Below are 24,491 nucleotides of genomic sequence, written 5' to 3'. Positions count from 1 at the left end.
CCTGGACTTATGGGGCGTATGGGGTAACAAACCTCGGGTCGCACATCACAGCCTCGACACCTTGTATATACACCCGCGGTCTTAAAATAGTCCCGACGTCTACTGCTGTATTTGATAGATATAGTGCAAGACTTGATGCAGTGATATTTTTCTTGGACCAGACATTGAGCTACGTCTCTTCTTCCGAGTGACAGATTGTGTGATATTAGTAACTTTCTGTGGTGGATGACTACCTTGAAGTGACTGTGCTTTGGCATTAGTTCCACTTGACAACAGTGCAGGTAACCCTGCACTTACGTCTTGCTTTGTCAACTAGACGCCGGCCAGCTTTCGCTTCCAAGAAGCCCCACCATTGTTTTCGGTCATAACACCATAACATGAGGTTAGCGTAGTCCCCAAACACTAATATTCCAGGCCTAGGAAAATAAATATCGTGCTCTAGTCCTGGGAACGTTCTTATAAAAAATAGGGTCGGTTGGTAGGGATTTTTTTTTACAAGTTTGCGTAGCAAAATCTGTGTTGGATCCGTTGGCTTGTTGGGTGCCGCCATCTTGAATTGTGATGTCACAGAGTCGCCATATGTTTTTTTGTCGGAATATTTTTTTTTCTATGCTTAGCACCATGCCTTAGCTTAGCAGCTGACCCGTAACTATATAGTAGGGCGCTGGCGAGGGACACTAAGGTGGCGATTAATACAAGTCTTAAATTTGCATTTGTCCTTAAGAGTCACAATGTCCTGTGGCAGAGAGTTCCAGAGTTTAACGGTGGCTGGGAGGAAGGTTCTTCTGTGTGACGTTGTGGACGACTTGACGGGTTCCAGAGTGTTGAAGTGTTGTGATCTTGACAAGCGGGTTTCACGTCGATGTACGTACGGTCCCGGGAGTAGGCTGATGAGTGGTGAAGGAGCGTTGTTGTTGTACATGCGATGCAGGAGAGTGAGGGCCCCCACGTTTCTACGTTGTCCCAGGGGCTGAATCTGGTTTCTGTCCAACTCATCTTGTGGGAGATTTATAAGTCTTATGGCTCTTCTTTGAATTGCATCAAGCAATGTCGTCATGGGGCGTAACAGAGCTGCAAACCGCTGTCATTAGAAAAATACCGAAACAAATGATTACCCTACTTGTCTGTACTTTAACATCATATCAAAGGCTTATGAAAGCCCTTACTGCATTAGTAATTACGATAAATTTTAGTATCTTCCTCTATTTTGTATTATATTTATTCGTTGCCATACATTGTACCGTGTACAATTGTCGCGCAATAAAGTTCTCTATGAAAAGCGACATATTTCTGCACAAACCGCAGGGGGTGTTCCGCAAAAATTCTAACAGTCTCTGCGAAAAATCTCGGTAGGAAGTTGCTTAACTATGCGGAAGGCTCTTGGCGTCTCGCAGAACTTGTAGATATAATTTTTGCTCCAAGGTGTTAACGGTACCATAACGCCTGGCCTGTGATTTATAACCACCGCATGAACCACCCAGTGATGAGTGATGAAGCCACGGTCGGGCGTTATGTCACCGTTAACACCTCGAGAAAAGCGGGTTATCCTAGCCAATTTAAATTGACACTGACATTGTTACGAAGTTCAAATCCAATAATTCCTTCAAGTGTGCATTATTGGCCGATCTTTAATACCAACTCATAACATTTAGACAAATTAGGTAAACAAAAGGATTTCTAAGTATAGAGCAATCGTTATGGGTCTCTGCATGGTAAAAGCTGACATCCCTTGTTATCTTTGACATGTGACAATAGAGCAAGATTTTCTGTCGTTTCAGTAACAAAAATTGTTTAAAAGTTCCTTCAAAAATTGGAACATAATCGAGATTAGGGATGGCTCCCACTTCTGCTGTGGACTATAACAATAGTAATTCGAGATGTATATAAAGATATTGTGACAAAACGTAGAAAATTGTGAAGAAATATGTAGGACATAATGAATGTTTTAATTCTGACGACAGTTATGAACAATTAATTCTGTCTTACAGTATGATTTTTGTTATTTGTTGCTTTCTATGAATTGCGATATTTTCACCTGATGTTCAGCGAGCCAGCTAGTTTGAGGGCGAAACCACTTTTATTATCAAGGATGCTTCTAGTATGTCAAAGGTCCAAATACAGAGTTACATATTTTTTTCATCATTCCAGATACCTGCATGGTAGGCAAAATTAGTTATAACGTGCTTGTGCATGAAAACTTTATCAAGTTTCCTTTTAAAAAACAACAAAATACCCTACATAAAACACAGAAAACACAACACGACCCCACGAGCGGAGTGTACACAACCTGAAAATTACCCATCCATCGCGCAGGTAAAATAACTTCAGATGCGCAGTTCTCACGGTCTCTTTCGTCCCTGGATCCGAAGAAGAAAGCACGACATCTTCGTTAACTGTCAGGTAAGGAGTTAATGTTGTGTACTCAATATTTCTTATTTTACCGCAATTTTAGCCAAGATGCAAGCATTTATGTATCATGTTGCTTTACTGCCACTTTTTAAACCGTCGATGTTTAAAGCAGTTCGATATCCTTGGTGTTTTTTATGATGTCTTTGATTAGGAATCTGTGATTTCCACATGGATGAACTACATTTGTAAGATATCCGCTGCACTTGGCAGTAAAAAAATTAAAGGCAGTTTGCATCCTCTGTCGTACTATCAAAAAGAGTACCAAGCTTACTGTACATGTGCAACATGGCGGGAAACGTTTCATAACAGTTTGAGGATTTAAATGTTCGAAAGAATGCCAAAATATCATGCAAATGTTGTAGGACTCGGGATGGTAATATCTTGCACCTCTTTCTTATGCTCTTTGAGAATAAGGCCAACTTTTTTATCGTTTTTGTGCCAAAACTTGCCACTCGTTATGAAAAAAAAAACAGGCCATTGTTCGATCTCGTGATGATCACCAGATATGGTTTGGAGTGCCGTGGAAATGGTTGCGTGTACATCTGATTTACACTTTGTGACTGTGGACGGTGGTTTTCTGCCCTATACCTTTGTAGTCTGAAAATTAAGTGATGAAACTATGTACTTATCAATTATACAAATGCCGATTTCTTTGCCCTACAATGCAAGTAGAATACACAGTCAGGTTCTCAACAAGTTTGCTTCTGGCTCTCAGTAAGTCCCGCCCCATTTCTGATGACGTTTCTGTGACCGCGCCTCATGGCATAGAGAAAACATAACTCTGCAAACATCGTCGTACAGAATAGTCCGGTTTTTCTTTGCATTTGATATGTTGCTCGGGAAAATAATGTTTCTCCGATCAGGTTTTTGGATTAGTAAATTTGTATTACGATGTTCAAAAATTAGAATATGGCCGAAACGAGACGGTCCCAGCATGCTGTGGACTATAAAAACAGAGAGAAGATATTATGACATAACTTAGAGAAGGTCATAACTTTGGTTTGGGACATAATGCGTCTTCCAATTCTGTCGACAGTTATAAACTATTCAATTTGTTGTACAGCATTATTTGTGTCGTTTATTGCTTTCTATGAATTGCGATATTTTCATCTCAGGTTAAACGAGCAAATCTAGTTTGTGGGTGAAACCACTCCAATCATTAGGTATACTTCTTGTGTGTTAGAGGTCCAAATGCAGAGTTACATATTTGTTTTACCAGTCCAGATACCTTCATGACAGGCAAGGATTGGTTATTACGAGCTTGTGCATGAAAACTTTATCCAGATTCATTTTTTAAAACGTCAAAATTCCCTACAAAAAACATTGGACACACAATACCACCCCTCTAGCGGAATGTACAAGACCTGAAAATTACCCATCCCTCATGCAGGTATAATAACTTTTAAAGCGCATGCGCTGTTCTCACGGTCTCTTTCGTCCTTGGTTCTTAGGAAGAAAGCACGACATCTTGTCAACTCTCAGGTAAGGAGTTAACGTTGTTTTTCCATATTTCCTATTATTACCAGAGTTTTAGCTATGATGCATGCATTTATGTATCATGTTGCCTTACTGTAACTTTTTGGACCGTTGATGTCTAAGGAGTTCGATATCCTTGGTGTTTTTTATGATGTCTTTTATTAGGAAACTGTTATTTCCACCTGGATGAACTACATTTGTAAGATATCCGTTGCACTTGGCAGTTAAAATTTTGAAGACAGTTTGCATCCTCTGTCGTACTGCTAAAAAGAGTACCAGGCTTACTGTACATGTGCAACAGGGCGGGGAACGTTTCATAACAGTTTGAGGATTTAAATGTTCGAAAGAATGTCAAAATATCATGCAATATTTGTAGGTCTCGGAATGGTAATATCTAGAACCTCTTTCTTATGCTCTTTGAGAATAAGGCCAACTTTTTTATCGTTTTTGTGCCCAAACTTGCCACTCGTTATGAAAAAAAAAAAACAGGCCATTGTTCGATCTCGTGACGATCACCAGATATGGTTTCGAGTGCCGTGGGAATGGTTGCGTGTACATCTGATTTATACTTTGTGACTGCGGACGGTGATTTTCTGCCCTTTATCTTTGTAGTCTGAAAATTAAGTGATGAAACTATGTACTTATCAATTATAAAAATGCCGATTTCCATGCCCTACAATGCAAGTAGAATACACAGTCTCAACAAGTTTGCTTCTGCCACTCAGTAAGTCCCGCCCCATTTCTGATGACGTATCTGCGACCGCGCCTAATGACATAGAGAAAACATAACTGTGCAAGTATCGTCGTATAGAATAGTCCGGTTTTTCTCTGCATTTGATAAAAATTATGTTCCTCGGGAAAATAATGTTTCTCCGATGTGATTTTTGGATTAGTAAATTTGTATTACGATGTTCAAAAATTAGAATATGGCCGAATTGCGAAACGAGACGGTCCCAGCATGCTGTGGACTATAAAAACAGAAAGAAGATATTGTGACATAACTTAAGAGAAGGTCATAACTTTGGTTTGGGACATAATGCATTTTCCAATTCTGTCGACAGTTATAAACTATTATCTTAGTTGTACAGCACTATTTGTGTCGTTTATTGCTTTCTATGAATTGCGATATTTTCATCTCAGGTTAAACGAGCAAATCTAGTTTGTGGGTGAAACCACTCCAATCATTAGGTATACTTCTTGTGTGTTAGAGGTCCAAATGCAGAGTTACATATTTGTTTTACCAGTCCAGATACCTTCATGACAGGCAAGGATTGGTTATTACGAGCTTGTGCATGAAAACTTTATCCAGATTCATTTTCTAAAACGTCAAAATTCCCTACAAAAAACATTGGACACACAATACCACCCCTCTAGCGGAACGTACAAGACCTGAAAATTACCCATCCCTCATGCAGGTATAATAACTTTTAAAGCGCATGCGCTGTTCTCACGGTCTCTTTCGTCCTTGGTTCTTAGGAAGAAAGCACGACATCTTGTCAACTCTCAGGTAAGGAGTTAACGTTGTTTTTCCATATTTCCTATTATTACCAGAGTTTTAGCTATGATGCATGCATTTATGTATCATGTTGCCTTACTGTAACTTTTTGGACCGTTGATGTCTAAGGAGTTCGATATCCTTGGTGTTTTTTATGATGTCTTTTATTAGGAAACTGTTATTTCCACCTGGATGAACTACATTTGTAAGATATCCGTTGCACTTGGCAGTTAAAATTTTGAAGACAGTTTGCATCCTCTGTCGTACTGCTAAAAAGAGTACCAGGCTTACTGTACATGTGCAACAGGGCGGGGAACGTTTCATAACAGTTTGAGGATTTAAATGTTCGAAAGAATGTCAAAATATCATGCAATATTTGTAGGTCTCGGAATGGTAATATCTAGAACCTCTTTCTTATGCTCTTTGAGAATAAGGCCAACTTTTTTATCGTTTTTGTGCCCAAACTTGCCACTCGTTATGAAAAAAAAAAAACAGGCCATTGTTCGATCTCGTGACGATCACCAGATATGGTTTCGAGTGCCGTGGGAATGGTTGCGTGTACATCTGATTTATACTTTGTGACTGCGGACGGTGATTTTCTGCCCTTTATCTTTGTAGTCTGAAAATTAAGTGATGAAACTATGTACTTATCAATTATAAAAATGCCGATTTCCATGCCCTACAATGCAAGTAGAATACACAGTCTCAACAAGTTTGCTTCTGCCACTCAGTAAGTCCCGCCCCATTTCTGATGACGTATCTGCGACCGCGCCTAATGACATAGAGAAAACATAACTGTGCAAGTATCGTCGTATAGAATAGTCCGGTTTTTCTCTGCATTTGATAAAAATTATGTTCCTCGGGAAAATAATGTTTCTCCGATGTGATTTTTGGATTAGTAAATTTGTATTACGATGTTCAAAAATTAGAATATGGCCGAATTGCGAAACGAGACGGTCCCAGCATGCTGTGGACTATAAAAACAGAAAGAAGATATTGTGACATAACTTAAGAGAAGGTCATAACTTTGGTTTGGGACATAATGCATTTTCCAATTCTGTCGACAGTTATAAACTATTATCTTAGTTGTACAGCACTATTTGTGTCGTTTATTGCTTTCTATGAATTGCGATATTTTCATCTCAGGTTAAACGAGCAAATCTAGTTTGTGGGTGAAACCACTCCAATCATTAGGTATACTTCTTGTGTGTTAGAGGTCCAAATGCAGAGTTACATATTTGTTTTACCAGTCCAGATACCTTCATGACAGGCAAGGATTGGTTATTACGAGCTTGTGCATGAAAACTTTATCCAGATTCATTTTCTAAAACGTCAAAATTCCCTACAAAAAACATTGGACACACAATACCACCCCTCTAGCGGAACGTACAAGACCTGAAAATTACCCATCCCTCATGCAGGTATAATAACTTTTAAAGCGCATGCGCTGTTCTCACGGTCTCTTTCGTCCTTGGTTCTTAGGAAGAAAGCACGACATCTTGTCAACTCTCAGGTAAGGAGTTAACGTTGTTTTTCCATATTTCCTATTATTACCAGAGTTTTAGCTATGATGCATACATTTATATGTATCATGTTGCCTTACTGTAACTTTTTGGACCGTTGATGTCTAGGGAGTTCGATATCCTTGGTGTTTTTTATGATGTCTTTTATTAGGAAACTGTGATTTCCACATGGATAAACTACATTTGTAAGACATCCGTTGCACTTGGCAGTGAAAAAATTGAAGACAGTTTGCATCCTTTGTTGTACTATTAAAAAGAGTACCAAGCTTACTGTACATGTTCAACATGGCGGGAAACGTTTCATAACAGTTTGAGGATTTAAATGTTCGAAAGAATGCCAAAATATCATGCAATATTTGTAGGTCTCGGAATGGTAATATCTAGAACCTCTTTCTTAAACTCTTTGAGAATAAGGCCAACTTTTTTATCGTTTTTGTGCCCAAACTTGCCACTCGTTATGAAAAAAAAAAAACAGGCCATTGTTCGATCTCGTGACGATCACCAGATATGGTTTCGAGTGCCGTGGGAATGGTTGCGTGTACATCTGATTTACACTTTGTGACTGCGGACGGTGATTTTATGCCCTTTATCTTTGTAGTCTGAAAATTAAGTGATGAAACTATGTACTTATCAATTATAAAAATGCCGATTTCCATGCCCTACAATGCAAGTAGAATACACTGTCAGGTTCTCAACAAGTTTGCTTCTGGCTCTCAGTAAGTCCCGCCCCATTTCTGATGACGTATCTGTGACCGCGCCTCATGGCATAGAGAAAACATAACTGTGCAAACATCGTCGTACAGAATAGTCCGGTTTTTCTTTGCATTTGATATGTTCATAGGGAAAATAATGTTTCTCCGATGTGATTTTTGGATTAGTAAATTTGTATTACGCTGTTCAAAAATTAGAATATGGCCGAAATGCGAAACGAAACGGTCCCAGCATGCTGTGGACTATAAAAACAGAAAGAAGATATTGTGACATAACTTAAGAGAAGGTCATAACTTTGGTTTGGGACATAATGCATCTTCCAATTCTGTCGACAGTTATAAACTATTATCTTTGTTTTACAGCACTATTTGTGTCGTTTATTGCTTTCTGTGAATTGCGATATTTTCATCTCAGGTTAAACGAAAAAATCTAGTTTGTGGGTGAAACCACTCCAATCAAAAATCGACATGGCGGCCTTGAAAAGGTGACCCCTGCGGGGGTACACCTGTTCCGCCATGCTTTCCAGTTTTGGAGAAGTGAAATAAATAAATAAATAAATAAATCATTAGGTATACTTCTTGTGTGCTAGAGGTCAAAATGCAGAGTTACATATTTGTTTTACCAGTCCAGATACCTTCATGACAGGCAAGGATTGGTTATTACGAGCCTGTGCATGAAAACTTTATCCAGATTCATTATTTAAAACGTCAAAATTCCCTACAAAAAACATTGGACACACAATACCACCCCTCTAGCGGAATGTACAAGACCTGAAAATTACCCATCCCTCGTGCAGGTATAATAACTTTTAAAGCGCATGCGCTGTTCTCACGGTCTCTTTCGTCCTTGGTTCTTAGGAAGAAAGCACGACATCTTGTCAACTGTCAGGTAAGGAGTTAATGTTGTTTTTCCATATTTCCTATTATTACCAGAGTTTTAGCTTTGATGCATGCATTTATGTATCATGTTGCCTTACTGTAACTTTTTGGACCGTTGATGTCTAGGGAGTTCGATATCCTTGGTGTTTTTTATGATGTCTTTTATTAGGAAACTGTTATTTCCACCTGGATGAACTACATTTGTAAGATATCCGTTGCGCTTGGCAGTTAAAATTTTGAAGACAGTTTGCATCCTCTGTCGTACTGCTAAAAAGAGTACCAAGCTTACTGTACATGTGCAACATGGCGGGGAACGTTTCATAACAGTTTGAGGATTTAAATGTTCAAAAGAATGCCAAAATATCAAGCAATTTTTGTAGGACTCGGGATGATAATATTTAGCACCTCTTTCTTATGCTCTTTGAGAATAAGGCCAACTTATTTATCGTTTTTGTGCCAAAAGTGGCCACCCGTTATGAAAAAAACAGGCCATTGTTCGATCTCGTGACGATCAGCAGATATGGTTTCGAGTGTCGTGGGAATGGTAGGGTGTACATCTGATTTACACTTTGTGAATGTGGACGGTGGTTTTCTGCCCTTTATCTCTGTAGTCTTAAAAATAAGTGATGAAATCAAGTACTTATCAATTATATAAATTTCGATTTCTCTTCCCTACCATTCAAGTAGAATACATGTTCTCAACAATTTTGCTTCTTGCTATCGGTAAGTCCCGCCCCATTTCTGATGACGCATCTGAGACCGCGCCTCATGTCAGTCAATTTTATATAGAGAAAGCATAACTATGCAAACATCGTCGTAAAGAATAGTTTTTCTTTTGTGATATTTTCATCACGATGTCCAAAAATTCGAATATGGTCGAGACGAGACGGTCCCCGTATGCTGTGGACTATAACAACAGAAAGAAGATATTGTGACATAACATAGGATATTGTAGAGAAGCTCGTTACTTTGGTTTTTGGTCAGAATAGATCTTCCATTTCTGTCCACAGTTATAAACTATCAACTTTGTTGCACAGTATCAATTGTGTTGTTTATTTGCTTTCTATGAATTGCGATATTTTCATCTCATGTTAAGCGAACAAATCTAGTGTGAGGGTGAAACCACTCCAATCATTGGGTATACTTCTAGTGTGTTAAAGGTCCAAATACAAAGTTACATATTTCTTTCACCAGTCCAGATGCCTACATGATGGGCAAGGAATAGTTGAAACGTGCTTGTGTATGAAAACTTTATCCAGATGCTTTTTCTAAAACGTCAAAATACCCTACATAAAATATAAAACTCACAATACCACCCCCCTAGCGGAGTGTACACAACCTGAAAATTACCCATCCCTCGCGCAGGTATAATAACTTTTAAAGCGCATACGCAGTTCTCACAGTCTCTTTCGTCCGTAGCTTCGGGGAAGAAAGCACGATATTTTCATAAACTGTCAGGTGAAGAGTTAACGTTGTGTTCTTAATATATCCTATTATTAGCAATTGAAAGTTTTAGCCAAGATGCAAGCATTATGTATCATGTTGCCTTACTGCCGCTTTTTTCAACCGTCGATGTCTAAAGCAATTCGATATCTTGAGTGTACTTGATGACATCTTTAGTTTGATAAGGAAACTGTGATTTCCACCTAAATGCCCATTTGTAAGATATTTCTTGGACTTGACAGCGAGCTTTTGAAGACAGTTTGCATCGACTGTGGTACTGTTAAAAAGAACACTAGCCTTACTGTGCAACAGGGTAGGAAACATTTTATAAGAATTTGAGGATTTAGGTATTCGAAAGAGTGTCAATATTCAATGCAATTGTTGTAGGTCTCGGGATAGTAACATCTAGCACCTCTTTCTTATGCTCTTTGAGGATACGGCCAACTTTTAATCGTTTTTGCACAAAAAAGGCCGCGCGTTAGGAAAAACAACCAACAAACAGGCGCCATTTTTTTTTTCTCGTGACGATCACCAGATATGGTTTCGAGTGTCGTTGGAATCGTTGTGTGTACATCTGATTTACACTTTATGACTGCGGACGGTTGTTTGTTTGCGCTATATTTTTTTAAGTCTGAAAAAAGGGCTGCAATTATGCAATTATGTATCAATTACATAAATTCTGATTTCTCTGTCCTGCAATTCAATTAGAATACAGGTTCTCAACAATGTTGCTTCTGGCTATCAGTAAGTCCCGCCCCATTTCTGATGACGCCTTTGAGACCCCACCTATTGTCAGTCGCTTAAAATTCTAAAGAGAAAACATAACAGAATACTCCGATTTCTATTTGCATCTAATAAGTTCCTCCGGAAAAAGATGTTTCCAAGATCTGTTCTTTTGATTTCTAAATTTCTATCATGATGTTCAAAAGTTGGAACATTGTCGAGATCAGGGACGGTTCTCATCTATGCTGTGGACTATGAAAACAGAATGAATATATTGTGACTTGACTTTTGAAATTTTGAAAAAGCTCGTAACTTTGTTTTGGAACATAATGAATATTCTAATTCTGTCGACAGATATGAATCATAAATTCAGTTGTACAGTATGATTTGTATAATTCATTGTTTTCTATGAATTGCGATATTTTACCCTGGTGTTAAGCGAGCAAATCTAGTTTGAGGACGAAACCACTCTCGTTATTATACGGATACGTCTAGTGTGTTAAAGGTCGAATTACAAAGTTACATATTTCTTTCACCAGTCCAAATGCCTACTTACTTGATGGGCAAGAATTAACTATGACGTACTTGTGCATGAAAACTTTATCCGGATTCTTTTTCGTAAACGACAAAATACCCTATAAAAATCATAGAACACACTACACCACCCCCTCTAGCGGATTGTACAAAACCTGCAAATTACCCATCCCTCACGCAGGTATAATAACTTTTAAAGCGCATGCGCAGTTCTCACGGTCTCTTTCGACATTAGTGTTCGGGGAAGAAAGCACGACATCTTCGTAAACTATCAGGTGTGGACTTATCAGTATGTACTCAATGTTTCCAATTTTTGCCAATATACAAGCATTTGTGTTTATTGTTGCCTTATCATATTACTACCGCTTTTTTTAAACCGTCACGTCAATGTCCAAAGCAATTCGATATCTTTGGTGTATTTAATGATATCTGTAGTTTATCAGCAATCTGTGATTTATATTTGGCCATGGATTAACTACATTTGTAGGATATCTGTTGCACTTGATAGTGAGCATTTTTTAAAGGCAGTTTGACTGTGGTACTGATAAAATCAAAATCAAAAAGAGCACCAGGCTTACGGTGCAACAGGGTGGGAAACATTTCATAACATATTGAGAAATAATGTGTACGAAAGTATGTCAACGTATCATACAGCTGTTATATGTCTTAGGACGGTACTACATGGACCTAGCACCTTTTTCTTATGCTCGTTGACAATAAGGCAAACTTTTATATCGTTTTTTTCACAAAAAAGGCCGCCCGTTAGGCACAAAAAAACAGGCCGTTGTTCGATTTCTTGACGATCACCAGATATGATTTAAAGTGTCGTGGGAATGAATGGATGTAGATTTAATTTACATTTTGTAACTGTGGACGGTTGTTTTTTACGCTATATTTTGTATTTGTTAAAATAAGTGTGGAAATTATGTACTTATCGATCATATAAATGCTGATTTCTCTGTCCTACAATACAATTACAATTCAGGTTATTAAACGATTTTGCTTCTGGCTATCAGCAAGCCCCGCCCAATTTCTGAGACCCCGGTTGTTATGCTCTTTGAAGTAAGGCCAGCTTTTTTTGCCTAAAAAGGCCGCCCGTTAGCAACAAAAAAAACAGGCCATTGTTTGATCTCGTTAGTCTCTACTAGACTAACTACGCCGGCTATAGGGAGAATATTTGCCAGGGTTTCAATTGCAGGCTCTTTCCGTGGCCGACTTCCTTAGCATACTATTCACTCTATTTGGCCAATTTCTACTGTTTTCCCAGCCATCCGCGAGGACTGGTAGAGGCTAGATCTCGAGATCTCGTGACGATAACCAGATATGGTTTGAAGTGTCATGAAAATGGTTGGATTTAAATTTTCGCGCTATATTTCTGTAGTTAATAAGTGATGGATTCATATGCTTGCCTTTTGTACATTCCATCAATGTCGATTCTTTTTTGTCCTCGAATACAAAAGCCTTGTTCTTTACAATTTTGCTTTGGTCGTTAGTACGCCCCGCCCTCTTTCTGATGACACAGAAATGTTTCCCATTGTTGTCAGGGTTTCAACCAAGGCTTAACATATCATATTCTTCGCCTGCAATACTAGCCACTTTGTCAATGCTGAAAGTCAATATATTTAGTGTATTTGGAGTTTCGGATGACACGGCATATTAACTAGGACAATTGTTACATTTGTCAATGTCTTTGATTTTGTTATTGAGTATTTTTGGAGGCAGTTTGGTGGTTCTTTAGCCTGTGTTTACACAAGCTCTCACTGGCTAAGCTCAATGACGGGCCGGCCGCTAGGAGCATGACATAGTCAGGCTAGGCGGTTCTTCTATTAGAAAAAAGATCGCATGTTTTAACAATACAACAAGGGTGGTAAGAATGTCACAACATTTTGAGGATTATATTAGGTGTGCGAAATTATTTCTACTGAGTCTCATAAAATCGTTATTTATATGTCTCTGTACGTAGCTAGCTGACATTCCGTGTAATAGCCTTTGATGATAAAGCCAGATTTGTATTGTTTTACCCCGCCGGTTGATGGGAACTAAGATAGTCCCCTTTCTGATGACATACTGGCTTCTCGAGTATCGCCATTTTAAACTAAACTAAAGTATTTATTTTCATAACTCTCCCAGAAAAGTATTATTTCGCGCTGTCCGCTTTAAATTAGTATCAGGTGTTACCTGTAAATGGGAAACATTTATAAATTTTTACGATGACATTATTATTGCAACGTAGTATGCAATAAGTAGAAGTCTCGGGATAGTGATAGCTCACATTCCTTGCTTGTTGCCATTGAGGATAAGGTCATCTTTTCATTGTCGTTGCCAAAATAGGACCACGCATTGGGAAACGAAGAAAAATAGTGTTAGATCTCGGGACAATCACCAAATCTGTTTTGATGTGACATAAGAATCATTGAGTCTACACGTAGTATGCATCTGTAGCAGCCGATGGTAGTTTTGCTGTATTTATGAAGTTTGAAACATAGAAGAAGAAGAACTTTATTGCGCGACAATAACTGGTGCAGTATATGGAAACTTACGCACATGAGAGTTGTGCCACTGCTTATAGTTGACAAATATAGAGAACCAATCTAATCTTATATAATGACTAACAATAGAAATAATCTATAGAATAATGTAATTGTTAACGCTCTAGAACAGATTTTGTATTGTTTCCATTTCTTTTGTTGCAATTCATAAGTGCCGATTTTTCCATTCTAGGATGTTATTGCAGTTTCTATTTCTATTTTTGGGTCTGATTATCAATAAACGCCACTTTTCTAGTATCGCCGTCTCGCAGTACATAAAACAGGCACCCCCGGGAAAATGGTTGTTTTGCGCAGTCTGCTCTTTCAATTCATTGCTTGTATCATGTGTTACCTGCTATAGATGATTCCAAGTGAGGAACATGGTCAATTGGGGTCGGTTCCTAATTCTGCTGTGGACTATAGAAAAAGAGTAACATGATATCACAACAAAACTGTGCAAAAACTCGTTACTTTGAACCTTAACGCATGATCCAATTTTGTCAAAAAAGTATAACCATTCATTCTGTTGTAAAGTATAATCTGTGCCATCAGTGGCTTTCCATCAATATTTTTACCTGCTATCTTAAGCGAGCAAATCCAGTTTTTTTGGGCGAATCCACTTTTGTTATGATAGGCAAGTCTAGTGTGGTAATGGTCCAAGTACACCGTTACAGATTTTTTAAAAGGTTCAAAGGTCTATACTAAATGGAATACTTTTGATTCTGGCTAAATTATGCATGTAAACGTTATCTAGATTTTTGTGTGCAAAAACATGATGCCCTCTATAAACAAATAAAAGCAATGCCAACCATGTAACCGAGTTGGCCACACCCGATAGATATCCACCCCTCACCAGGCTACAATAATTGGATGCGCATTTTTACAGGTTCGTGTTGTTCGTCATTTACCAAATGTTTAGATCGTGTATCTAAATTCAGGGTACAATTAACCTACCCAACTACCCAGAAAAACGGGGATGGTTCTTCAAAACAAAAACAAAAAGAAAGAATACAAAAAACTGGTTAAAAAGCGTGACTTTAATCAGCAAATCATGAATGAGCTGTCGTCTCTTAGAGAAAGTAATCCATCTACTTTCTTGAATTTTGTAAACAAGCTAAAGCCAGAAAAACAACTGTAAGCAACCAGATCTCAGATGAAACTTGGTTGCAACACTTTAGTAATCTCAACGAACATTCAACAGACAAGAACAGTAATATAGACGCTTCAGGCACAGATATCCCCTGCTATGGAGAGCTCCATAATGGACTCTTCTATAACAGAGAAAGAATTGGACATAACCATATCTCACTTAAAAAAGAATAAATCAAGCTGTGAAGACATGGTTATAAACGAAATGCGAAAGTGCGGAAAGCGTATCATAAAGAAACCTTTACACTGCCTTAACTCCTGTCTACAAAATGTTTATTATCCTAAAGAATGGTCACGTTTTCATATTGATATTAATAAATATCATTAATAAATCCGGAGACACCTCGCCCCCAGACAGCTATCGGGGAATATCCATAATTAGTTGTCTGGGAAAACTATTCTCATCTATATTGAATTCCCGCCTCGGTAACTGTGTAGAACATTGCAGCCCTTTCAAACCTCAACAGACCGATTTTAAAAAGAAATTCAGAACAGCTGATAACCTATCCGTATTGTCTACTTTAGTAAGCAAATATCTAAGCAAAAATGCACGACTCTATGCATGTTTTGTGGATTTTATCAAAGCATTTGATTCGGTTTGGAGAGAAGATCTTTTACAGAAATGGAATAAACTTGGAATAGGGGAGAAATTCTTACTTACTATAAAATACATTTCAAAAGTATAAATTGTGTTAAACTCGCCAAGGTCTTACTGAAACTTTTGTAACTAACTGTGGGGTTCGACAAGGCGGTAACCTGAGTCCAACATTGTTTAATTCATTCATACGTGATTTAACAGATGAGTTTTTTGATCATTCTTGTAATCCTCCCGTCTTACGTGATAAGTAAGTGTCCTGCTTATTATACGCAGATGATCTAGTGCTTCTCTCTGAATCCCAGAGAGGTCTGCAAACATCTTTACATAAATAAGAAAGTTATTGCAAATCATGGAATTTGAATGTTAATCGCAAGAAAACTAAAGTAGTTGTTTTTACAAAAGAGGTCGTCAGCCCAAAGACTGCCATTTCCTGTTTAGTAACAACTTAGTAGAGATTGTGACAAATTATTGTTATCTGGGTATTGTCGTAAACTCAGCTGACACGTTCAAGGCAAACAACAAATACTTAGTAAATACACAGTAAAGGCTTGAGAGTCGGAATCAATCAGTCTCTCCATCAAGCCGACGCTGCAATTTCTGTAAAAAGCAGAGTCTTTAACAAATCTTGATGTCTGTGTCAGAAATTTGGGGATCTTCAAATTATCCCCAATTGAAGCCATCCACTTATATTTCTGTAAGCAAACTTTAAATGTTCCCAAGTATGCATGCCTGATCTAGCTGTGATGGCGGAATTGGGGAGGTACCCCCTTAGACTAGAAGCATATGGTGTCAAGCAAGAAGGCGACACACCAGTAATCGGCGCAGGCGCAGAAGGCCTTCTTATTAAGTAGAAAAATCAGACTTTCTTCCATGTTTGCGGTGTCAGTAGGTCTACAAAGTTTGCTGGTTTTGAGTGATTATCAGGTGGAGAACGAGGTCAAAGGTCAATTTTTTGTAAATAAGGCCGGATTCGTAGGGGTTGTGCCGATTAGAAAGTTAAAGTTATGCTCTAGATTGAAACTTTAGAGGCCTGGCAGCCCTGCCAATGCATGTTTTTCATGGACTAAAACTCAGGTAGGTGACTTTTGACAGCCTGTTTCTTACATGATTACCATGTATCAAGATAGGAAGCTTGATTACGCTCCTGTGGCCAGTGTATGCATTTGGCCGAGGTTTCATGCTTCAAGATTGACAGCCGTTAATCACTTCGCGTGATGTGGGGAAGAGTTGTCGGGCAAGACCGCAAGTTTCAAAGCTGTCCCGGAGACCATCCCCTGGGAATGGTCCCCTGGGAGTACTTTTGAGACAGGTGTTTGGAGGGCTATAGCTGTGATAAGGCCCCATATCATTGAGGTGAGCCATTGGGGCTTATATTGCCCCAGAAATTGGTTTTGTAGCCAAGAGTTAGCCCTCAGCTAACTCATCTGAGTAAGCGCTGATTCATTTGAGTCAGATTTATTTAGAAATTCTTCCATTTTAGTGATTTTTGGCCATTTCAAATAGATTTTATGTCCTGTAGTGACAGTGCAGTGTGCAGTGTCATTGAATGCTTCTAGGTCTATCGTGACAGCTTTTGAATACAACTTTAGATGGTATAAGTGTGGAAGAGTAATCTCCTTATGCCAGGGTTAGCAGCTTTTTGGCGACGCCTCAGGGGCGGAGGCATTTTAACTTTTTCTTCTGTTAATGTCCCTTTTTTTTAAATAATATGGGACCTTTCGTTTGCCTCAGACCACTGATACAGCTCTGAGGAAAGCACTCTGACACCTGCCTCCCAAAGTATTCCCAGGGGACCATTCCAGGTCAGAGATCTTTGAAACTTTGTATGGTGCTTGGCAACTCTTTCTCCCACTATGTGAAGTGATTGAAATTTGTCAATTCTCAAAGCCTGGGGCCTTGCATGCATTTGGCCGAGGTTTCATGCTTCAAGATTGACAGCCGTTAATCACTTCGCGCGATGTGGGGAAGAGTTGTCGGGCAAGACCGCAAGTTTCAAAGCTGTCCCGGAGACCATTCCCCTGGGAATGGTCCCCTGGGAGTACTTTTGAGACAGGTGTCAGGAGGGCTTTAGCTGTGTTCTGAGGCTAAGGTAAGGCCCCATATCATTGAGCAAAAAGTGAAATATAGAGGGGAAAATGCCAAAAGGTGCTCAACCTGGCATAAGGAGACTGCTCTCAATCCGTTTAGGCACCTCAAGTTGTATCTAAAAGCTTTGGGTTTGACTTTGAAGCATTTAATGAGAGTGCAATACTGAGAGTGCATGGGGAGGGGGGGGGGGGGTCAGGTGAGCTATTGGGGCTTATATTTCATCAGAGATTGGTTTTGTAGCCAAGCCCTCAGCTAACTCATCTGAGTAAGGGCTGACTCATTTGAGTCAGGTTTATTTAGAAATTCTTCCATTTTAGTGATTTTTGGCCATTTCAAAGAGATTTTATGTCCTGTAGTGACAGTGCAGTGTGCGATGTCATTGAATGCTTCATTTCCCACTGAACTGTTGCCTATATTGTGGTCTTGGTTTAACAGTATGTAGCCAAAACTGGACTCCTTGAGAATCTTACATACGGAAAGCCAACATGTCACATTACGTCGGTGTAGGTCTTGCTGTACAAGGAATGCTTGATATTGTAAACTACTTGTTGGTACTTCTCTTTAAATTATCCTTCTACGGGATCTTCAAGGGGAATCTGGCAAGTTCGACCCTTGGGGCGAGGTTACTGGCATTCTTTCTTACCCCTAGGAATTACAGAACTCCAGATGCGCTTGCTCCAGTGAGGAATTACCATGTTTTAAACAAGTATTGCCCCATACTTCAGCACCATGCAGTAATATTGGCCCAACGTTAACGTGTGCATCAAATAACTTACATTGCAGTGGCACTGAAGAATTGTTTTCAAGAGTTGTTTTTAAACTGAACAGCGCTCTTTAAGCTTTCTTTTGGAGAGTTTTCCTGGCTGTGTTGAAGTTATGCCCCGCTGTAAAGACCACACCTGAATAACGATAAGAGGAGACCACTTCTAGGTCTTTGTCGAAGAAACAGAATTTTAAGTTTGATAATACTTGAATGTCCCTTCTGTTAAAGATGATGAGTGTCTTTTTCTTTAGGTTCACAGTTAATTTCCATTTGTTGCAGTAGCGGCTGAGAATATCTTGTTGTTATCATACATAACATAACATAACACAGTGTTCGGATAAGAGGCATATTGCCTATGAGATCCGCGTCTTAAGCTTAAACTCGTAACTTAGAGTTCAGAGTTTGTAATGAGAGTTTATGATGGGCTGGCTGAGTACTGCAGTCCCCTCCTGTGGTTGTCCATATATGATATAATATATTACTCTCACCTCTCAAATAGAAGTACCCCCTGGAATAGAAGTACCCCCCGGACAAATTTTCAAAATGTAATATAAGTACCCCCTGGAATAAAAGTACCCCCCGGAAAATTTCAAAAATCGACAGTCGAGGCTAGGTAAACTGTGTCCATACATGTACAACTGTCACTGTCAGAGGGAAATAAGATAATAAGCAGGTAGGTAACTTATATTTAGTCAATTATGCCATACCTATTAAGTATATAGATATTGAACAGAATAACTGTCCATAGCTTGTTCAAATCATGATGATCTTCCTCGCCTCTTCGTAAAATATAATAGTAATATTGAAAAATTGGGCATAGGTTCCCCGCTATGACCCCTAACCGGGGGCCACGGTGCTTTCAAATTCAACAAGTGAAAATGTACATGATACATGCTTTTTCTACTTGGAACTTGAAGCAAGTGATCAAAGAAAATTGTTATATCATTTTATTATGACTGACAATCAGTGACATATAACAAAAATCATCAGAATACTTTTAAAAGTTAAATGTACCTGATCATATTTTCTAAAGACATCAACCACAAAAAAAAACACAAATATGAACACAGTCCTTCCACAGAAAAAATATGTCTATAAACTTTTGCTCCATAGCGTCGAAAACAAAGTGAGACGCTCGGATTTCGAGTTCCCGCGGTAAATCCCACAATATTGAACAGAGATCGACTGTAAAAGTAGCTCAACGTCACAGACCGCACATACTAAGAAATTACCCATTACGTGTTGACACTAGAAACCCGCGATGAACCGCCAAAATTGGGAAAATCTTACGATTATTTAAAAAAATGAACCCTCTGAAAATAAATATGGCGCTGTGTGTCTATCGTTGCCCAAAAAATATAATATTTCCATGCATTTACGGTACCATTTTAAAGATCGGTATCCGCACTACGCAATATGCTGCTAGTTTTACTGTCGCCATGCCTGAGAGTGGCGGCCATGTTTCGCGATTTCGCGCTGTTGTTTACCGAATCATATCGGACATATTTCTGCCGTTTTAGAGATTTTGTGGCCTCAAAGCACATATCACAAGGGAAGTTAAGTTACGACTGTTGTTTTAACGTGTTACATGTCTTCTGCGAACAAATAATTCTTCCGCCGCGCTGCCGATACTACGGATATAGTGGTCAGGAAATTATTATTCCCCGTGTAGGCGAGCACCCTACTCCACACGTTTTTGATCAGCGTGCTTTGGTTTACGATGTAAACAGAGACTATCAAAGTTATTTATATGAAAATTGTATTTTAAAATGTCAATGTCGCGTCTTATTTTCCGGTTTACTTTGTAGCGTCATAGCGATATCGACCGATATGTTACGAGTGCCGCCAGGATACTTCTCACAAGGCCGTCAAAGCGGCGAGAAAATCAACGCCGGTAGGCCGAAAAATAGCGAATTACGAGCAAAAATACCGGGGAAATATGGGCAGAAAAACCTTACCTTACGATTTTAGAGGGATTCCTGGTTTGCAAAGCCTCAATTTTTCAAAAAATAATAAACGTACCGTCTAGAATAAGAACGTACAGGGTGGAACTATTGGCGAAAAAAAATAAACGTACCGGTACGTTTATTTGAGAGGTGAGAGTATGAACAATGCATCTGATGAACGCTATTTCATGTCTGGATCTACCTTAGGTTCTATCGAACACCATCAACCGTCAATCCATTCACCATGAAGTATCTTGTACTGTTCTTCGCCCTCACGGCCTTTGTGAGTGGATTAGAAAGGTAAGACAAGATTCTTTATAAACAAATGCTACATTTATCTTTGCCAAGAAGATTATGTTTTGGGTAGCATTTGTATGTGATGTACTATGTAAATGACCAGCATAACTCGAGAAAGATTGGATGGATTGTCTTGATATTTAGTAGGTCTTAATGAGACATGAAAATGATGAGTAGGTCCCCTAGCGGGTTGTTACGGTACTGCAGCGGTACTTGATATCTCGTGTTCTGGACATGCTATTGTCCTGATTTGTTTTAGTGGCACTGGTAGATAGCTGTTTGGACAGAGAGTAATAAGTATAAGTGGTATAGGGTTGGGCGCCTCACGGTTCTTGTGGAACTGCAGGAGCAAGTTTTGCTTCAGAATTTGAAAGGGAACAATTTATCTGAAATTTGGTGCTTTAGCTTTTGACTCTGACCCACTTGGCAATATGATTTGGGTGAAAAATTCTATTGTCCATGATCCAGCTAGATGATTTTGAAATTTTTGAATAGACTACTTAAATATGCGGAATATCTCGTAATAGAAATCAATAAAAACAAAAAAAAGTCAAGGTGCATTAATTACTGCATCTAAAACAAAAAATGCATGAAATTCCGATCTTTTTGAGGTTTTGATGTTAGTTATTCTATTATTAGATACGTGTTTATCATAGCCATTTTAATCAAGTAATTGATATCTTTATTACCGAATTTCTTTTACAGAATCAAGCTAACAAAGATGAAGACCATTCGCCGTCAGCTTGTCGAGATGGGCATTGCAGATAAAGTTTTGACGAAGAGCAAATACCATAACAACACTGGTGGAGATGGACTATCCGGGCCACAACCTGAGCCTCTTTCAAACTATATGGATGTGAGTGCAAATTCATTATAATTATATCAATGATATGATAACATCAAAAATCGTGGGTGCGAATACGTGTATATTTTATACGCGCCTGCATTAAATTCATGCTTAAGACCATGCCTGTACTATAAAATCACCCTATAAAAGTGGATAACGTACCGCTAACAACCAAAGTCAGTCTGTCAAAGACTGCCGTGATGTTCACATCGGCGGAGGCCTGGCGAAGACAGTGACTAACACAACTAATACTCTTCGATACACTTTTTAAATATACAGACAGCAGATAAGGAATTGAAGTTGTATCGAAAGACGTTAGCCACACCTTTCACAGAATATAAAGTAATGACAACCCTGGCTTACCATGATTTTACTGGTAATGTGAGATGGCTGGTACATGTACAGTTCTACATGTACATGTACATTAAAGCCCCTCTCTGTACAATATTACAAGCCACATTTATAAACAAATAGACACAACTATCAAGCTTATTCTACTGTGAGAAATATATTTTCAAGTTGAAAACAGAGATACATTTAGACACTTTGATACTTAGATTTGAAAGTTGAAATATGGTTGGTTTTCAAAAAACTTAAAGTTGCAGATGGTGTAAGCTTGATTATGTAACGTTGTTACATCTACCTTGGTCATTCAGCATGGTTTTAATTCATACTTGAAGCATCTTAACGGTGCGGAAACATGCCATATGATGATCCCCTTTAGTTTCGCAAGCCTACAAAAACCTCGGTGACGATTTTCAGTATACATCCTCACACTACAAAGAAGTCATATGTTTGCATCTTGGACGTCGCTATACATTGTGATAGTGTTGTTTGAACTAATCATGTATAGAAATGACTAAATGAATTGACTTTCAAAATCCGATTTTTTGGCCCTTATATCGCTGAGGTTGCCTTTAAGAGAATTTCTTTCCAAAGGCTTGTTTCAACATTTTACTATAGGCACAGTACGTTGGCCCGATCTCCATAGGCACACCACCCCAATCATTCAAAGTGGTCTTTGACACCGGCTCGTCCAACCTGTGGGTGCCGTCTAAGAATTGTCATTTCACTAACATCGCCTGCCGTAAGTATATATCATTATAAAACGATGGTCATCTGATTTGTATGAGATAGTGGCACCTACATTCAAATCAAAGCATACTGTTCTTGTGGTTCATGCAACTTAAAAACATAAACAGTTGCTGTAGTGATATTGTCAAAATCCTGGTATCAGAATATTGTTGTTATTGTGACTTGATATTAACATCCAGAATGTCTATGTCTGGAATGTCTATCACAAGAGAAAAATATGCTACCAGTATTGATGACTTTTTCATGTGTTTGCTATAAATGTAAAGTGATATTTATGATATTGAAATGAGATGATGATGCTTTAGTTACAATTGTAACAGCCAAAGGGACTTCTCGTCATCTACTGTCCTATCGAAAGTAATTGAGGAAAAATTTCAAGATAACACAGCGCTAATGCCTATGTATAAGAAACATATCTAGATAATGTTACAGATCTGTAATAAATAGAATGAAAAACTTCCCAACCTAGATGTTGATTTTTGATAAACTTTCACAATTTGTCATGTTGTTAATGATGGTAAGATAATACTGACTATGCCTGTATCGACAACTTATTAGGAGCCGTGAAGTTTTAATTCTAATTTTGCTATGATTTGTTTCCTCTCACTAGTTCTCCATGATAAGTACGACTCGTCAAAGTCCTCTTCGTATGTGGCAGATGGCACCAAATTCGCAATCCGATATGGCAGTGGCAGTTTGTCTGGATTTTTGAGTCAAGATACTGTTACTGTAAGTTGCTCATTAATCCTGTTTTATAAGCTTAAGCGGTATAATTTTATATCCAAGTTCCTGTTGGGAAATGCCGTTCGTTTTTTTTTGTTTTTTTTTGTTTTTATTGCCGACTTAAGCTTCCTTTTCGTTATTCTAAGGCTTTATTCCTTTTCATTTTAAACAAACTTCTACTGAACAATTTCGATTTGCCCAAATCTACCGATCAGAACACTAGATTTTATCGTAGATGATATAATTTATCAGATCTACTCGTGCTATTCTACTTGAGTGCATAGGAATAGGGATGCTTAAGCAAACGGTTCGTTCCTTTTGTTTAACTAATGCAATTATAATGCAGACGATATGATAATTGATAAATCACAGTTTCTGTATACATTTGCTGGGAAAATAATCCCAATCGTGTTGTATTTGGAAAATGATTTCCATTCTGTAAGGATTTCTATTTAAATCGTACTTGGCTATCGCCATGACATGTTTCAAGCTTAGAATTGACATCCAACATTTCGTATTAAAAAAAATGTAGAATTGCCTGTCAGTATCATTTTGTACTAAGATTCCTAACTTCGAAAGCTTTTGAAGCAGCATACATTTTGGGTTTTACCCCAAATTCATATCAATTTTTGTCTTTTCGAGCTTAATAATTTCTTTTCTTTTGCCTATTTCGCATAAGATCACGACACAGTTTGCTTCATTTAGGCCACTTATTATCTACGCCGAGGAACTCGGAGTAGATTATGTTTTCGGTTGAGCCGGATGTTGTGTGGGTCTGTATGTATGTCAAGAGCATAACTCGGGAAACCTTCAATAGATCTTCATGATATTTAGTAGGTGTGTAGTGGTTGTGCAAAGGAAGGTCAAGTTCAAAAATCGTTTACCTGGCGTTTTCCAACAGTACTGCAGCGGACTTTTAATTTTTCTGTGTTTGTATGTAGGCAAAAAAAGTGACGGAAACGTTGATGAATCTCAATGATTTTTGGTAGGTAGGAAGAGATTGTGAAAACGGAGGTCAAGGCTAAAAATGATTCATCTGGCGCTTTCCTACAGTACTGCAGCAGGCTTTGTGTGTGTGAGAGTTTGTATGTCGCCAGCATAACTCGAGGAGCTGTTGACGGTTGTGCATGATATTTAGTGGATAGTTAGGAATGTCAAAGAGGAAGGTCAAGTTCGATAATGGGCCTCCTAGCGGGTATATGAGGTACTGCAGCGGAGCTTCAACGTTTGAGGCCAAATTTTCTGGAGGCGTCAGGTTCATGATT

General features: G+C 38.6%; 1 protein-coding gene across 1 annotated transcript in view; it reads left to right on the top strand.

Annotated features, from left to right (window-relative positions):
* The first annotated feature begins 2,344 nt into the window (after nt 1-2,344).
* LOC136427571 (lysosomal aspartic protease-like) overlaps nt 2,345-24,491 on the top strand; it is a 30,207-nt gene continuing 8,060 nt past the window's right edge. The window contains exons 1-8 of the mRNA XM_066416533.1: nt 2,345-2,400; nt 3,861-3,891; nt 5,362-5,392; nt 6,863-6,893; nt 20,472-20,564; nt 21,267-21,417; nt 22,372-22,495; nt 23,114-23,232. Coding sequence (XP_066272630.1) covers nt 20,509-20,564; nt 21,267-21,417; nt 22,372-22,495; nt 23,114-23,232 — 450 coding nt within the window. The 5' untranslated portion in view covers nt 2,345-2,400; nt 3,861-3,891; nt 5,362-5,392; nt 6,863-6,893; nt 20,472-20,508. The remainder of the gene's footprint in view (nt 2,401-3,860; nt 3,892-5,361; nt 5,393-6,862; nt 6,894-20,471; nt 20,565-21,266; nt 21,418-22,371; nt 22,496-23,113; nt 23,233-24,491) is intronic.

Source organism: Branchiostoma lanceolatum, chromosome 2 (genome assembly GCF_035083965.1).
Source record: "Branchiostoma lanceolatum isolate klBraLanc5 chromosome 2, klBraLanc5.hap2, whole genome shotgun sequence".
Classification (NCBI taxonomy): Eukaryota; Metazoa; Chordata; class Leptocardii; order Amphioxiformes; family Branchiostomatidae; genus Branchiostoma; species Branchiostoma lanceolatum.
The sequence above is the reverse complement of the archived record's forward strand: the minus strand, read 5'-3'. Positions and strand labels throughout refer to the sequence as shown.